At 44.2% G+C, this 13041-nt stretch overlaps 1 protein-coding gene across 1 annotated transcript in view; it reads right to left on the bottom strand.

Annotated features, from left to right (window-relative positions):
* Positions 1–590: 590 nt before the first annotated feature.
* The window catches only part of EXT2 (exostosin glycosyltransferase 2), a 159439-nt gene continuing 146988 nt past the window's right edge, over positions 591–13041 (bottom strand). The window contains exons 11-14 of the mRNA XM_074230510.1: positions 11596–11739; positions 9682–9810; positions 7497–7579; positions 591–1335 (exon numbers count right to left, since the gene is read on the bottom strand). Of these exons, the coding sequence (XP_074086611.1) occupies positions 1197–1335; positions 7497–7579; positions 9682–9810; positions 11596–11739 (495 nt within the window). The 3' untranslated portion in view covers positions 591–1196. The remainder of the gene's footprint in view (positions 1336–7496; positions 7580–9681; positions 9811–11595; positions 11740–13041) is intronic.

The raw sequence follows: 13041 nt of genomic DNA, 5'->3' as shown, positions 1-13041 counted from the left end.
ATTCCTTTCTCAGAACATAGTTTAAGACCCATGGCCACTTGTGAAACCAGAACTTCATTCCTAAGAACAATTTCCCTACGCAGTCACCCACATAGTGCCCTGGTATAGGTCAGGGACATGCTCCCCTACTGGTTCACAGCCTTGCTTTGGGCCCCAGAGGCTCAGGAGACCCCATACATCTGGTCAGACCCCCATTCCCAGGGTTCACAGACCTCCCAGTCTGTCCCCCTAGGCCAAGCATGAAACTCACCGAGACATTTTCTTGGCTTTCTCCATCATGGTTGAGTCTGGTGCACTTTCTAGGTCTCCATGGAGACTCTTTATTGGGACAGAGGAGGAGTTTGCTGAGTTGCTTCCTGATCCTCTGCCATCTTGGCTCTGCTTCTAACTATGAAGATCTAATATTCCACCTTCCAGAGCTCTAATATTCCACCAAGGCAAGACTAGCTTCAGGTCAAATCTCCTTCCAGATCCAGGCAGCATTATTTCTCAGGGACAAAAGATAGCCAGGCTAGAAATATATCCACTCATAGGAAAATGATGCCCCCTTAAATCTGACAAGAATTGGTATTAATTGCCAAACCAGGGAAAAAGGTAAAAAATAAAATTTAATTATATGGAAAGCCAGACCAAGGAACAATGGTGCATGGTACCCAAATGACTCCCAACCCCACCTCTTGAAGCAGATGCTATGATCCCAGATTGCAGCCAACACATCATCTATAAATCATGATCTGCTGTTTGGTATTTGAATACAAGTCAGGTCCCCCCCTCCACCAAAAGAGCCTACTGATTTGGAAAAAGTAAAAGTGAGATGGGGATGCTTTCTTCCCATGATTTCTTAAAGCTAAAAATTGTAGGCAGATAATGTCTCAAATGTGCCAAGACTAAAACAGACAGGCAAGTAACAACAAATCAGAAGTTCTGGAATATCAGTATGCAGCAAATAGATACTATGGGCCCAGCCTTCCATTTTGTAATTTCAAATGGTTTCACCAGAGACCTTACTGCATGTTAGCTCAGGAGAAAGACAATCTAGAGACCCAGGCCTACCTTCTGGGGGAAGAGAGGAAAGGTGATTACTATATTTGGGAGGTCAAACCCCTCCTCAAGAGCCCTCACCCAGTGGCCCCATCTTCGAGGGGCCATGAGGCTCCTGCTTCTTTTTGAAACTTGGTCCTCTAGCAGTTGCATCTTCATAAGCTGCCAATGTTGGGGAAGCTCTTCAGTTTTTCAGGGAAGTCATCTTTATACAGAACTGGGTCGGCTCGGTGCTCTACCACTTTGAGGGGCATGGTCCCAAAGACAGAGGCAAATTTGTTGATGCATTCAGATCTGTAGACAGAGGGAATGCAGAAGCCTGAGATGAGCAGTATGACAACAACAACGATGAGGATGATTGACAACAGGTAGCATTTATACAGGGCCTGGAGGTTTGCAGAGAATTTTATATATGTCAACTCATTTGACCTCAGAACAACCCAGGGAGGTCAGGGCTTTTGTTACACTCTTTCTACAGAGGAGGAAACTGAGGCAGATAGAAGTTTCAAGACTTGCCTAGGGTCAGAGGGCTATCAAGAACCTGAGTTCAGATTAAATTAAAGTCTTTCTGACTCCAAGTCCAAGATTCCAGACACTCTGCCATGCTTTCTCCTATGTACAGATGACCCTCCCAGGGAACAAAGGAAGACGGTTTCTCTGAAGGTTGTTCCTCTGTTCTTAGGAAGGGTCAATCAAGATTGAACCAGTCCTCTTAATGCAGAGGTTGGAGTCTGAGCTCCTCGGTGGGAAGAGGAGAGGAAAAGAGAGAGAAAAGAGAAGAGAAGGGATGCTGCCAGGAAGTCCTGCACACTTGAAAGTCAAAGTTTCCTTTCCCCTCCCCCTGAAATTCCAGTCATTCTTCCAGCCACGTATGAGCAAATGCTGTAAACCAAGGTGGATTAGCTGCCAAGATGTTTCTTAACTCCTTGGTTTCCAGTCAGAAAGAGAGCAAAGGGAAGAGAGAAAAGAGTCAGTCTGTAGTTGGTTTAAAGGCAAGGGAGGAAGACTGCACAGGAATAAATGGAATTGTCAAATGGCAGAAATAAATACTGAACTTTGAGTCAGGAAACCTGGGCACAAGTCTTGACCTTGCCCCCTGCTAGCTCACAGGCAGCTGTGTGGGCAAGACATTGACCCTCTCTTAGCCTCAGTTTCCTCATCCATAAAATGAGATATATACCCCTCCCTATCTTCCAAGGTTGTTGAGAGAAAAACCCTCTGTGACTCCCAAGCACTATTTGAGGACAGAGGCCTGCTGGGCCAGAGATACAACAGTTTCAGACTTTGGTTACCTTTGTGAAAACTGCTGAGCCGCACTGATTTGCCAAAAGAAGCAGAAGGAAGGGAGATTGCAGACTCTGAGGCTATGCCTATTCCCTCCTCTTCCTGCTCTCCCGGAGCCCTGCTGGTGACCCCTCCGAGGTGAATGGGTCAGCCTCTCCAGGGGAGCCTTCACAAGCAGTCTTGGTCAATCATGCCAACTGAGTGTGACAGTTGAGGGATGAAGAAAACTTTGGCCTTAGCCCCAGGGAAAAACTCCACAGCACCCCCAAAAAACAAAACAAAAAACCCCAAACCTACCACCCCATACAAATCTCCTTTGAAGTAGATGGGACATCAAGGTTAGATTTCAGAAAGGTCAGTTCTCTCTCTTCTGCTAGACCATGGCACCTTAATTAACTAAAACTTAATTAACTAAAACTAATGAATACAAGGAACTCCCTTAGAGTGGCCTGGATGTGGAGACAGGGATAAGCAATGTGGAGCTTCTAACAATGCTAGCTCTTTGGTTATTTCCAAGCACTCAGATTTACTAGTAAGCTGGGAAGAACATTTTTACAAATGGGGATGATGGAGTGGGTCTGCTTCATGCTGGCAAAGAAGAAGCTAGGTGGAGCTTGCCCTTCTCCTTTCACAGAAACACATCCCATTGTGGAAGCACAAGGCCTGCCTTCCAAGGGTCAAGAGAACTGCCTCAGGACCTGGGGACAAGCACACACTGACTCAGTGAGCTGGGGGCAGCCTGCTAGCAAGAAGGCACAGATAACCAGTCAGAGTCTGTCTCATAGTCTTTTGGTCAGCAAACACTATGCATCTGATACTGGTCAGACAGTCCTCTCCCTCAAGGAGCACAGTCTAATGGGGGAGAGACTGAGTCTTGAAGGAAGTCAGGGAAACAAGGAGATGAGAAAAGAGGGTGTTCCAGGAGCCAGAAGATAAGCTATCATAAGGGCAGAATGGTCAGAAAGCCAGGGCTGCTAGATCATAAAGCACCTGGGGAAACTGGGAAGGTAAAGGGACAACCTGGGAAGGGCTGTAAATGCCAAATTTTGTATTTGATTTAGAGATCAGAGGGAGTCCCTGGAGTTGAATGACTAGGAGGGCGGCATGGTCAGATTTGGCTGAGTGGGTAGAGGCTTAAGGCCAGCAGAGCCACCAACAGCTAATGCCACAGTCTGCCTACATTGGGCACCTGTACAATGACTGGGTCAGGGCAGAGAAGGGAGATTTTGAGAGTTGGTGTGAAGGTATTAAAGATAGTAGATGGCAAAGTGGAGTAAGACAAAGGAGACAAGGATGATGGCAAGCTGTAAGCCTGGGGGACTGGGAGGAGGTTGTGCCCTTCACAATAATAAGGAAATCTGGAAGATGGCAGGATTTGGGAGGTAAAGATATGTTTAGTTTTGGACATGTTGAATTTGAGATGCCTATGGTATATCGGTTATATAGATCTAAGAACCATTTACATAGAAGTGATAATCAAACCCATAGGAACTATTGAAATCATGAAGAAAGAGAGCATTGAGAGAGAAAGAGAGAAGACCCAGGTCAAAGTCTGGGACATCTCTCTCTGTCTCTCTCTTTTTTTCTTTCTCTCTGTCTGTCTGTCTTTAGCATATGAAAGAAAGCAATGGTTTCTGTCAATTTAAGAGATCTTTAATTTTAAGATTAAGCCATCAAAAAGGTTCACAAAATTATCAACATATATCTACAACTTTCCAGAGATTCTGCATTAGTGATGCTAAGAGCCCAGGACCCAAGGGATCATGGAAATCTTGAGGCCATGAAAATGTGAAGGAATAGGATTGCTATTAGATGACAAATTTCACGTCCCCAGGACATGGGGGAGGCCAGTGACTGGAAAGGGACTGGGAAAGTAGTCAGAGCGAGGGCTTGCTGCTTCTGCATCATATTGGTCGCCTCCCTTCTCCCTGGGTCCAACAGGGCTGAGTGCCTGCGTAGATGGAGGTCTAACACAGGCATTCATTCCCAGCTACTCCAACCGATAGAGAAGGAAAAGCTCTAAATGAAGATGACTTGGGATTTTCTCATTAAGTTGTGCACTTCAGAGGTATGTCACAAACTCCTCCATGTACATTTTTAAAGAAAACAGTACAAAACATTGTAAAAAAACAGCCATGCTTCAGTTCATCTCTCTTCCTACAGGTCTTGAATAAAGAGAGTACAATTCAGATTCTTCTATCCTACCCCAGAAAACTCTTCATCCTGAAAAAGTACTTTAGTCCTGGAACTCATACCTTGGAAGACCCTCAGCCCCTGGGGCCAATCCCAGAACATCCAGTTAAAGAGGCTGCCCAGTTCAGCCGTTCCTTCTCTCTCTTCTCTTCTCTCCCCTCCCCTCCCCTCTCCTCTCCTCAGCAGGCTCCTTGCCCACCCCTATTTCAGTTCCTTTTATGGGTTGTTTTTCCTCCTTAGAATGGAAGCTCCTTGAAGGCAGGGACTGACTTCCTTTTGGTCTGTTTACAGTAAGTGCTTTTTCAATGACTATTGACTGCTGTCTGCCTCACAGAAGTACACATGTCTGCCTGGGGTCCAGTCTCTTCACTTTGATAGTTTCATTTCCTTTCTTCCCTTAGTAAAGTAGAGGGATGGATGAGATAGGATCCTTAAGGTCCCTTAAAATTTTGTGTCTCATCCCAGAAGGTAAAGGGTAAATGATGAGGTGTGAAACAAACTGGAAAGATAGGGATGGGTTGGGCAGATGGAGGTGTTAGCCCTTTATGAAATGTGACCAAATGCCTCGGTTGATTTATCAGGGAGCTCCACTTGGCTAACTGGCCCACAACCTTGAAGGCCCTTCAAAGGTAGTTTGAGCAGGAGGCAATTTGGGTACAGTGAGGTGTGGGGCGTGAAGCCTGTGCAGCATGGATAGTACCTACTAAACTCTTTACAAAGATAATCTCCTTGGATCTTTACAATCCTGAGAGACAGGCACTCTGAGGATCAACATCTTCCAATTAAGGAAGCTGAGACCCAGAGGCTGGGAGACACTCTGAGGCTGGATTTTAACTCCAGGAAGGCAGGAGGAGGTTTTCCCTCCTCTTCCTCCCTCATTGCAGAGCTGCTTGCTTAGAAGGAGCCAATGCATTCATCAGGGAGCAGAGATGGATAGACCTAGATTCAAACTCTGTCTCATTGCTGCGACCCCAGACAAGTCATTTAACCTCTGGGCTCAGCTTTCTCATCTGCAAAATGAGGGGGCTGAATTTGACCATTCCTTTCAGTCCTAAATCTCTGATCCTATGACATCATAGAATGACATGGATATGTCACGTTCTATGACATAGATACAGAGGCATCATTCAAGAAGTCCGAAGATCAGGACATCTGGCAACAACTGCAGACTCAGGAGTCAGCCTGGCGATACAAAATTGAGTGGTGGAGAGGGGCAGCCCCTAGTCAGGAGTGACCTGGCAGGCAGTGGGGAGTTGTGTGAGACTTCCAAAGGGAGAAATAATACACAGAGGTAGAGTCGCCTGGTCACAGGCATATCCTGTGGGTGTCACCCTACAGTTTTACCTTTAGCTTGTAAACTGCCTGAGGGCAGGAGTTGTCTCCTGCCTTTTATAATCCCAGCACTTAACACTGACGGGCACATTGACCAAGGGCACCCTAGGTTCATGGGAGGCATGTTGTGTAGCTGTTAATCTTACTGTGCCACCTTAGTGCCTGTGGAGTGATGTGAGGAGTCAGAATGGGAGGAATGAGCAGCTTTCTGGCTTCCTTTTTAAGACCTGTCATTTTGTGGGACCAATCCAGTGCCAATGGAACCAATCCTGAGTTAGGACCCTTGACCCTTTTGCAGCAGTTTAGGGACCAATGTGTTGGTTGGATCCCATGGGGAAGTTCTGACCCAGAGGGTTGAGTCAGCCCTGGTTAGGCCTGGGGACTATCCCACTCAGTTGGTGGTCACCTCGTTAAACTTCAGAACAAAGAATCTTCCTGAACCACAAAGTCTAGTAAGGAATCCCACAAACTTTCTAACTTATCTTTAGCGCTCCTGCTATTTTGTATCTTAAACATTACTTGAGTTATGAGTTTTACAAAGGGTAACATTTAATGTCAGTGGTAAAGAAGTCACTTATCTCATGCAGGGAGAGGGGCTATGGACATACTGAATCCTGACTTTCCCTGGTGTGGGAAGCTTTTCTTCCCTAGTGCAGGCTGGTTCCTTCTCTACCACTCCAAGTCAGTCTGGCAGGAAGCACCTGCTGGGGTAGGCATCAGAGAGTTGTCCAGGGCACTGAGAGGTAAAATGATCCATTCAGGGTCCCACGGGCAGCTGGTGCCAGACCTGGATGTTGTACCAGGTCTCTGCCTGCTGGTCAAGGCTGCCCCACTAACTGACCTAGAAAGGACTTCAATCTCATTTCTCTTTCTCTCTTCTATTCCATGTATTTGGTTCACAGTCATAGTCATTATTTGACCCGTTAACAGTCTAGTTGACCGCCATAGGCTGAGCAGGAGCTTTGCAGGGAGAATTGAAAAAGGTTGAGAAATGAGCTGAGATGATTGTGTCCTCACTAGCTAAATTTTCTATCTTCCCGCGATGGTTGAATGGAAATTAATTTACATCCCTGTAAACCTGGTGTTCATGAGAGTAAGAACCCATGCTGGCTGACTCTCTCTCTCTGAGGGCAGGCCCACATCCTCTCTCATTTTTCACTTCTCTGTGGGGCCTGAAATGATTCTCTGTACAAGGCAGGCACTAGACTGGCAGCAGGATCACAGCAATTCTGGCCATGCTGGGGCCTTTCAATCTGTTCCTTAGCTTGGCTGGCAGCTCTGTTTTCTGGCAAAGGTCATTTGTTCCCTCAATGCTTTCTTTTTAATTCTGACCATTCAAATTTGCACAATAAGGAGCCAGTTTCCAATTATCGGCGACTGAGAATGGTTAACTACTTAGTCAACCCAGAGGCTCTGGCTCCTGGAGATGATGCTGCCTCCACTCCTGAACCTGCCCAGCCATCATAAATTTGCCAAGTCCCATTCCAGATTTGTTCTTTGGGTGACCTGAACTTGAACCGAACCCTATTCCCACAGAGCAAAGGGACGAGGAGCTCCCGGCTGCCGTCCTACTGTCTCAGTCAAGTTCCACCCCTGGTAGGCAGCAGGAGGCAGAGCGGAGCAGTCTCAGGCCCGGGTTCACTCACCTTTCCACCATGTGGGTCTGGTCCAGGGAGAGCCCATCGATGGCCGTACACTCAGGACATTTGAACTTTTTACGTGGAGTCACCTGGGGGCAGAAAAAGAACTCACTGTTAGTACCAAGAATGCAATGTTCACTACATACCTGCCAGGCTGCCCAACGGACTTCTGTCTACGCCGGAGGCTGAACTGCTCCTGCCTTCCACAAATGCATGTGCACACACACACACACCTCACTCGTCCTCCATTCAATCCCATCTGGCCCAGTTGAGAGAAGAGCTCACTAGGGCCCAATAAAAACGGCTTGGAGGGTTTGCTTTCTGTAACTGGAAAGAAGTGGTGATGACAAGCTGCTTAATTCCTGTTTAATGACTGTTTTCTCACTGCCAAGGTCCCTGTATAAACACCATTTGTTCTTGCAGTCATAAGGGCGATGAAATATGGCTTCCCCTCCTCTCACCGTAACCTTACCCCAACAGACCGTCTTTCTGCTCCTTCCAGCCCAGAGCTGCCTGGCAGAGGCTGCAAGAAGCCTCTGGGCCAGGGGAGGTGCCAGGTTACTTGGCAGGCCCTTATTTCAGAAGAAACCCTTGTATTCTCTCCTCTCCTCCCCAGGGTCCAAGTCCTACCACTCTCTCTCTTCTTTATCTCCAAAGAGGGTTTTCCTAGGAAGTCTGCCAGGGAATACAATCAGCCCAGCCAGTAGGAGTGTACTGAGTGGTCTGGGGAGAAGGGGAGTCCAGATAAGTGAGGCGAGGCAAGGCAGCACCTGATCAGACTCCACTTTTATAAGCTTTGAAAGAGAAACCATCCAAAGTTTAACATATATATGAAAACATGTCAAGAGCTCTGTCTCCCCCCTCACCCCCCATCCCATGAACATTCTCCTGATTAGCACATCAGCTCCTTGTCCACGCTGAGATGAACCGGGTGGGTAGTGACTAGTAGGGCTCAGAGACCTCAGTCAAGGGGTTTTTCCCTTCTACTTCTCTTTGCAGCCCAGACTCCCCTGGGTGCTGACCTCAAGAAGGATGCTATACAATTCTACAATGGGCATCACCCCAGAGGACTAAAATGATCCAAAGGATCCCCCCTGCATGGAGAAAGCCACGAAGCTTTCCAGCTCTCATCCTACATGTGCTGTCCTGACTCTGCATGTGGCACCTTCCTTGAGGCCTTGCCCAGTGTCACCACTGGAGAGTGCAAGGAGGCCTAGGCCAGGAGTCAGCAGCCCTGAATGTGGGTCACCCCAGCCCAGAATGAGCTGTGTGACTCTGGATAAGTTACTTGCCCATTCACTTAACAAACATTTATGAAACATCTAGTGTGGGCAAATCAAGGAGGAAGAGCCAGTGATTTCACCAACACTCTTGAGTAAAAGTCTAAGACTTAGGAGAGGAATCTTAAGGGGCTGCCAGTGACTTATTAAAGGGGATACAATCAGTAAATAACAGGGCTGGCAGCTGAACCCGGGGCTCCCTGGCTCAGAGTCCATCCTTCTATCCTCTAGGTTATATACTGAGTCAATAAAGACAAAAACAAAGCAGTTCTGGCCTTCAGGAATGTTATATTATATGCAGGGAGAAGGAGAAACAAAGCAATTTCAAGAAAAGACAGAACAGGGGCAGCTAGGTGGCGTAGTGGATAAAGCACCGGCCTTGGAGTCAGGAGTACCTGAGTTCAAATCCGGTCTCAGACACTTAATAATTACCTATCTGTGAGGCCCTGGGCAAGCCACTTAACCCCGTTTGCCTTACAAAAACCTAAAAAAAAAAAAAAAGACAGAATGGAATAGGTGGACAAGTTAGGAAGCATTCAATTCAGGAAGTTAAGACTTCCAAGAGTTAGGGATAAACAGGGTGAGGAACAGTTTGTGAAAAGGGGTGGCATGGGATATTGCCTATTAATTTGGGGAATTAACTGGTACCTCCTTAGTTTGCCTTTCCTGACCTCAGCTTCCTTACTTGCAAAATAGAGATAAGATCTGCTACATCTACCTCACAGGATGCTAAAAAGATCTAATGGGATGGTGTATAAGAGAATTACATAGTCTTTAAAGCACTATTCAATGGACACACACAACACACACACACACACACACACACGTATGCAAGGTCCCTTTTGGCTTTCTCTCTATATTTGCACATAGTTCTTTTCAGCTCTAAAATTCCGTAAATGCAAGAATCCTACCTTAATGACAGCTTTCCCTGTAACATTCGCTACCAAGAAATTCATGGCAATGTCTTCGCAGTTCATGTGAGCATCCACCCAGTTCTTGATGTCACCAGGCATTTTGTAGGTGTACAAGTAATTAAAATACTGTAAAAGGGGAGGAAAACAAGAGATCTTCATATTATTTAAAACCATATTCACTTTCATACAAAGTTGCCACAAACAACCTAAGAATAGCATAAGCATAGACTCTACCAAGTCTAGTATATAGACTTATATCAATGGTCTGGATTGAGGTCAACAAGGGCTAAATCCAACCACTCACCTGTTTTAATATTATGATCCATGCAGAGTTTTTATATTTTTAAAAAATACAATAACATTTTATTTAAAAAACATAAAAAACAATCTTAGGTCAAGAGTTTTTAACCATAGTTTGACAACCTCTGATCTAGATAGAAAAAAAAAAGGTGCTCTGAACCAACCAAAGTGTATATCTAATACATAATTTTTAGTTGTATGAAATGTATAACAAATATGGTCAACATACATGATAAAAATATTTCCTATTTTACTTTTTTCCATATTTTATTATTTTTTTAAGTTTCTATGGATGGCTAGGTAACACAATGGATAGAATGTCAATCCTGGAGTCAGGAAAACTCATCTTCCTAAGATCGAATCTGGCCTCAGACATGTCCAAGCTGTGTCCTGGGCAAGGAACTTCACCCTATTTGCCTCAGTTTCCTCATTTGTCAAATGACTTGGAGAAGGAAATGGCAAACCATGGGGTAACAAAGAGTTTTAATGACTAAAAACAACTGAACAAATATTGTTTCTACCTTATTCCTATATCCTCCTTCCATTTTAGTCAAAAACTATCTGATTCTCATAACACATAACATAACTAAAAGGGATTACCTGAAAAATTCATTTCAATCTAAAAACTGTATTATGTGACACTAGGTGCTAGGGATATAAAGATCCAAATTGTAGTCTCTGCTCTTAAGGAACTGGCATTTGAGATGAAAGAGCATGCAAAACTAGGCTTTGGGTGTGCTTTTCAGACTTAAACTTTGAAGCAAGATTTGAAGAGCCAGAAATGATGAAGTAGTACACTCTAGGCCTAAACAGTGATGGTGTCAACTTTAGGGAACAGCTTGCCTGGGAGTCAGATGCATAAAATAAGGCTGGAAAAGAGTCTGGAGCCGAGTGTAAAAGGTCTTAAATTCAAGTCTAAAGGTCAGACTTGAGCTCAAGAAAGATGATCTTGGTGGCTGCTTGGAATATGGTGGAGAGAGGGAGAAAATGGAAGTTGTAAAATAATCGAGTGAGGAGGGCTGATGAATGAAGAGAAGGGAAGACCTGAGAGGCTGGGACTGTAGACTCCTGATTGAGAGGAAAAAGGCAAGGATGATTCTGATGTTACACATCTGGGTGACTGTGAGGAGGTGCAGCCTTGGCTGGAAGAGTTGAGGAAAGGGTATCTTAAGGACCATAGTGACCCACGCAAGTATCCAAGTAACAAGAAAGGGTATGGAGAGGAGGGGAGAAGGGAAAAAAGAGGGAAAGAGGCAGGGAATGAGAGGGATAAGTAGAGACAAAACCAGAAAGAATGAATATGATGGAAAAAACAAACTCATGGGAATGCAGAAAGACAAAGAATCAATGGCACAAATGGGAGGGGAGGGGGTCTCATATTTTACTTTATAATGTTAAACACTGCGGTCTCCACTATCTTCTTAAAAGAGGATCCATCTTGTTCATTGATTGACTTTGTTCTGAAAGTTCCCTCCCAATGGCAGGCCATTTACAAATCATTTTTACTTCCATTTTTTTTAAGCTTTGCAGCACATACGGAAGATTAAGGTGACCCCTGATGTCCAGCCATGGGTAGTTAACTGGCCCATTGCCCTAGGACTCCTTAATTACCTTGTGATAAAAAGCCACTCCAGTAAGGACCATCGATACTTCATTGGTCCACTCTGATTCATACTTCCACTTGCTCATCTCATGGTCCCAGAGGTGCAGGCGGCCTGGGTATCCCACCAGTCTATCAGGAAACTCACGCCAAACCTGAGAAGAAAGACAAGTGGCTGATTATTTCCTGGTACAAATTGCAGGCAAAGGCCATGAAAGGTTCCCAAAACAGATGCTGACAGAAACTGGCATAAGTATAGAACCTATTCTTCCTAAGTAAGTAGGACTGCAGCTGGTGAAACTGCTGGAAGATCTTTGTAAAGGATATTATTGCTCATTCAAGAATGGAAGGGAAAAATTGGGTCCTAGCTTCTCTGACAAAAACTTCTGGCATCTCTTCTGGGCCAAATCTTTCAAGTTAACCCTAAAACATTTAGCAAATTATTGGAGTTATATTCAATGAAATCACAGTAATGGATAACTGGACAAATTAAAAAGAAACCATATTGATTGATTCTAGACATCTATCAACATGAGAAACCTTAAAACCTTAAAAGATCTTCATATTTTTTCTAATTTTATGCCAATTTTTTCCTAATACTCATGGCATATTGGGAGTGGAATATTTGAGGAATATGCCTGAAAAGTATTGAGCTTATAACCAAAAGACTGATTCTAATCCTAACTCCAACATTTAAATTTTATTATCATGAACTTAAACACAAAAAAGAGAATTTCCAGATATACAAAAAGAGCTGTGTATTCAACCTTAACTATCCATTACATATTTGCTTTTTAAAAATTATATTTTAGTAGCTATTTTATTTTTTCCAATTACATGTAAAGATAGTTTTCAACATTAAGTTTTTATATGATTTTGAGTTCTACATTTTCCTCTCTCCTCCTTATCTCCCCTCCCCAAGATAGTAAACAATCTGATATGGTAAAAGATGTGCAATCACGTTACACCTATTTTCACATTAGTCATGGTATGAAAGAAGAAAAAGAACAAAAGGAAAAATTTACAAGGAAAAAAAGTGAAAATAGTATGCTTCAATCTAAATTCAGACTCCATAGCCCTTTTTCTAGAAGTGAAACTGGTAGACAGTCATTTCAAAATCAAAAGTTGTTATCGGGGGAGGTGAGGTGGCACAGTGGATAGAGCACTGGCCCTAGAGTCAGGAGTACCTGAGTTCAAATCTGGCCTCAGACACTTAATAATTAACCAACTGTGTGGCCTTGGGAAAGCCAATTAACCCCATTGCCTTGCAAAAAAAAAAAAAAAGTTGTTATCATTACAACATGGCCGATAACCTATAAATGCTGAAGCAGTATAAACAAGTATAAAACACCCTTTGATCTCTGATATTCAATCAAGGCCTAGATATCTTTAATATATCTTTTATTATATATTTATAGGCTGGTCTAATCAAGGAGCATACAGGATGAAAGAGTCAT

Source organism: Macrotis lagotis, chromosome 3 (genome assembly GCF_037893015.1).
Source record: "Macrotis lagotis isolate mMagLag1 chromosome 3, bilby.v1.9.chrom.fasta, whole genome shotgun sequence".
Taxonomy (NCBI): domain Eukaryota; kingdom Metazoa; phylum Chordata; class Mammalia; order Peramelemorphia; family Peramelidae; genus Macrotis; species Macrotis lagotis.
The sequence above is the reverse complement of the archived record's forward strand: the minus strand, read 5'-3'. Positions and strand labels throughout refer to the sequence as shown.